The sequence below is a fragment of the Brachypodium distachyon genome, chromosome 5 (assembly GCF_000005505.3).
Source record: "Brachypodium distachyon strain Bd21 chromosome 5, Brachypodium_distachyon_v3.0, whole genome shotgun sequence".
Taxonomy (NCBI): Eukaryota; Viridiplantae; Streptophyta; class Magnoliopsida; order Poales; family Poaceae; genus Brachypodium; species Brachypodium distachyon.
In genome coordinates, this window is record NC_016135.3 from 2752196 (window position 1) to 2757107 (window position 4912).

Consider the following 4912-nt stretch of genomic DNA (forward strand, 5'->3'; position numbering starts at 1 on the left):
GGCATATTCGCAACAGTCTCCCACTTGCACTAGAGTCAATCATCTTGACATCATATGTCTAGACATCTAATGCCCATACCTCTCATGTGCGCCTCATGCTTAGGCTGTGGTAGCGCCTTTGTCAACGGATCTGCAATGTTTGCATCCGTGTGTACCTTGCATAACTTGATATCACCTTGTTCGACGAACTGGCGAATGAGGTGGTAACGCATGAGTATATGTTTGTTCTTCTGGTGTTGTCTAGGTTCCTTGGCTTGTGCGATAGCACCATTGTTGTCACAATATACGTCCAATGAATTGGACGCGCCCTGAACCACACCAAGATCAATCAGGAGATTCCTGATCCAAACGGCTTCCTTTGCTGCCTCTGAGGCAGCAATATACTCCGCCTCTGTTGTAGACGCAGACACAGTATCTTGCTTGGAACTCTTCCAGCTCACAGCCCCTCCGTTCATCACGAACACATATCCAGATTGCGAACGAGAATCATCTGAGTCGGTGAGATAACTCGCATCCGTGTAACCCTTTACACTGAGTTCATCCTCACCTCCATAAACTAGGAACATGTCCTTAGTCCTTCTCAAGTACTTAAGGATGTTTTTAACTGCTACCCAGTGGCTTTCGCCAGGGTCAGCCTGGTATCTGCTTGTTGCACTTAGAGCATAGGAAACATCAGGCCTAGTACAAATCATGGCATACATGATGGATCCGACTGCCGAAGCATACGGGATCGCACTCATCCGATTTCGCTCATCAGTTGTCGAAGGACACTGAGTCTTGCTAAGCTTTACACCATGGGACATCGGTAAGAATCCCTTCTTAGACGATTCCATGTTGAATTTCTTCAACACTTTGTCCAAATATGTACTTTGACTCAATCCAATGAGCCGCCTAGATCTATCTCTATAGATCCTGATTCCCAGTATGTAAGTTGCCTCACCCAAATCTTTCATTGCGAAACTCCTTTCCAATGATTCTTTGGTTTCTTGCAACATCAGGACATCATTTCCCATCAATAATATGTCGTCCACATATAAGATTAGAAAATTTACTTTGCTCCCACTAAACTTCTTGTACAAACAAGAATCATGATCGCTCTTGATGAAGCCAAACGATTTGACTACCTCATCAAAGCGAATGTTCCAACTCCGAGATGCTTGCTTCAGTCCATAAATGGATTTCTGAAGTTTGCATACCTTGTCAGCGTTAGCCGGATCGACAAAACCTTCGGGCTGTATCATATACACGTCCTCAGTTAAATTTCCATTGAGGAAAGCCGTCTTGACATCCATCTGCCATATCTCATAGTCGAAATAGGCTGCTATAGCTAACATGATCCGAACCGACTTAAGCATCGCTACGGGCGAGAAGGTCTCGTCGTAGTCAACTCCTTGAACCTGTCGGAACCCCTTCGTGACAAGCCGTGCTTTATAGACAGAAACATTTCCATCCATGTCAGTTTTCTTCTTAAAGACCCATTTGCTCTCGACGGGTCTTGCACCGTCTGGCAGATCAACCAAGGTCCAAACTTGATTTTCATCCATGGACTTTAACTCAGATCTCATGGCTCCAAGCCATGACTCAGAATCAGATCCCACCATCGCTTCCGAATAAGTTGTCGGCTCATCACTGTCTAACAGTAATACTTCACGAGCACTTTGCAATCTAGCAGATCTCCGTGGTTCTGGTGCTTTTACCGGCATAGATACCACGACCGGCTCAGCCTCTAAGACTGTAGCTGACTCGCCTCTAGCAGGTTCCTCCCGAATTTCTTCGAGTTGCACTGTGCTCCCACTGACTCCCCGACTGAGAAACTCTTTCTCAAGGAAGACACCGTTCCGAGCGACAAACACTTTGCCCTCTTCTCGGTTGTAGAAGTAGTACCCTAAGGTTTCCCTTGGATACCCCACGAAAATACACTTATCCGACTTGGCTGTGAGCTTGTCCGACTGAAGTCGCTTGACGAATGCTTCACAGCCCCAAATCTTAAGAAAAGACAAACTCGGCCTTTTGCCAGTCCACATCTCATGCGGTGTCTTCTCTACCGATTTCGATGGTACTCTGTTTAGTGTGAACGCTGCAGTTTCTAGACAATATCCCCAAAATGACAAAGGTAGATCTGTTCGACTCATCATTGATCGTACCATGTCCAACAAGGTCCGATTCCGCCGTTCTGATACACCGTTCCTCTGCGGCGTACCCGGTGGAGTGAGCTGAGGAACTATTCCACAACTCTTTAGATGGTCATCAAACTCATGGCTCATGTACTCGCCTCCACGGTCCGACCGTAGAAACTTTATTTTCTTGCCGAGTTGATTTTGTACCTCACTCTGGAATTCCTTGAATTTCTCAAAGGCTTCCGACTTGTGTTTCATTAAATAGACATATCCATATCTACTCAAATCATCAGTGAAGGTAATGAAGTACTCATAACCACCTCTGGCTGTCGTGCTCATTGGGCCACATACATCACTATGTATTAGTTCCAACAAGTCGGACGCCCTTTCACAACTCCTTGCAAAAGGCGTCTTGGTCATTTTGCCGAGTAGGCATGACTCGCATGTCTCGAACGACTCCAAGTCGAACGAAGTTAAAAGTCCATCATCATGGAGCTTCTTCATGCGCTTCCAACTTATATGACCAAGCCGACAGTGCCAAAAGTAAGTCATATTCAGATCATTTGGTTTTAACCTTTTCACATTTATGTTATAGACTGATTCACTATCAAGATTCAAAATAAATAACCCGTCCTGGACGGGTGCAAAGCTGTGAAACATATCTTTCAAATATAAAGAACAACCATTATTCTTAATATTCGACTTATAACCTTGTCTCATTAAACATGAGGCAGAAATAATGTTTCGACTAAGCACTGGAACATAATAACAATTATTCAGCTCCATTAAGAATCCTGAAGGTAAATGAAGTTGCATCGTGCCTACTTCCAACGCAGCGACTCTCGCTTTGTTGCCGACTCGAATATCAACCTCGCCTCTTGCCACGCTCCTAGTTCTTACCAGCCCTTGCAACGAGTTGCAGATGTGAATTACTGATCCGGTATCATATACCCATGAACTGTTAGGTGCATCAGCAAGATAAATGTCTATAACATTACAAACAAGCGTACCTGAGTTAGAAGTCCCACTTCCACTCTTGGCTTTGTCAGCCAAAAACTTGCTGCAGTTCCTCTTCCAGTGCCCATCCGTCTTGCAATAGAAGCAAGTGGATCCAGCTGCAGGAGACGGCTTAGTCCCTGAGGCAGCGCTCGGGACAGAGTCCTGAGTTTTGCCTCCTGACTTAGCCTTCTTCTTCTTAGTCCAAGAACCCTTCTTGAACTTAGCCTTATTCCGCACCATCAACACTTGACTGGTGCCTTTCTTGAGGTCAGCCTCTGCTGTCTTGAGCATCCCATGTAGTTCAGTGAGCTTCTTATCCATACCATGCATGTGATAGTTCGAGATGAACGGAGCATATGCACTAGGAAGAGAGTTCAGAACTATATCTGTAGCGAACTCATCGCTTATGGGAAAACCCAGCCTATCCAAAGACTGCACATAACCAGTCATCTTGATCACGTGCGGACTCAGTGGATCACCGTCTTTGAGCTTACAGCTAAGCAAAGCTTGAGAGACTTGATACCTCTCGGTCTTTGCCTGAGCCTGGAACATACTTTGGAGGCTTTCGATCATATCGTATGCCTCAACATTCTCGAACTGCTGCTGCAAGTCCGGTTCCATGTGTGCAAGCATAAGACAGCTAATTTCCGTAGACTCATCTCTAGCCTTACGGTGGGCATTCATGACAGCGACTGTCGCATCTTCATCAGGCTCATCTGGAAGTGGAGTGTCTAGAACATGGTCCTTCTTTTCTTGCTTGAGGACTGTCCTCAGATTACGATACCAGTTGGTGAAATTAGTTCCATTAAGTTTATCTTTCTCTAGGATCGACCTCAACGCAAAAGTGGACAAATGAGGAAGGTTGCTAGGTGCCATTGATCTACAACAGAAAATATGCAAAACACTTAAGACATGTATTCATAAAAGAGCAGGAATATTAAACGCTTTAATACTTATGCTCCCACTAGAACCAACATCTCTCCGATGGTTACTAAGTGATTCAGGATCCTAAATAAGCAAAACGACTAGTGAGCTTTAGGATCACCGCTAGCCGCCAAGTGATCTAGGTAGGCAACACCTTGCCAATCGCATCTCATACGACTCCTGTTAGTCGGGTGGCATCACATGCCCCGGCTCCCGACCTACCTCGCTCCGAGCCCCACAACCGTTGTGATGGACTCGTCTAGCTTACCAAGTGCTTCCGCTGTAAGAGTCCGACTCAAACCCACCTAGTTGGAAAGAATTGGTAGCACCTCAATTTCATGAGCCCACTACCAAGAATGTCCAACTTGTGATGGTGCAGCACTTGGCGGGGCGACCGACTAGACCTTCTTTGAGAGATTTAAACTACCAACTATCTAATAGAGGTAAAACTGAGACATAACAATAACACAAATAAAGCAATTATAATGTGAAATGGTATGGCTCTCTTCATGGTGATCTCCATCTCCACAAAGCTTGTAAGTAGACTCGTGCCAATTCTTGTCACATGCCGCCTTACTCCATGTCGCGACTTGTACATCGGATTGCATGTCCTCCAGGTTCTCCAAATAGCTACACTAGCTGGTGAACGGAAATTACATGGAAAATTCGACACGCAGGTCGTTATACAATAAATGACAGCACCTAGGCTCCAGCCGGCTGACAAAAAACGTGACACGCAGATCACGTATGGATTACACACATCACATGCACATAAGCCATACCATTCACAACATCCTGCAAAACAAGTTATGCATAGAAACGATATCTATCGGCGTTGTGAATCTCGCAACGACATCTAAGGCGCTACGACA

At 45.3% G+C, this 4912-nt stretch overlaps 1 protein-coding gene across 1 annotated transcript; it reads right to left on the bottom strand.

Moving 5' to 3' along the window:
- Window positions 1-2780: 2780 nt before the first annotated feature.
- On the bottom strand, window positions 2781-3541 carry LOC112269488. Its single transcript, XM_024456295.1, has 2 exons — window positions 3128-3541; window positions 2781-3023 (listed from the first exon to the last, which is right to left on the bottom strand). The coding sequence occupies exons 1-2, from the start codon at window positions 3444-3446 to the stop codon at window positions 3007-3009; spliced, it is 336 nt and encodes a 111-aa protein (XP_024312063.1). The 5' UTR covers window positions 3447-3541; the 3' UTR covers window positions 2781-3006.
- Between the last annotated feature and the right edge of the window lie 1371 nt (window positions 3542-4912).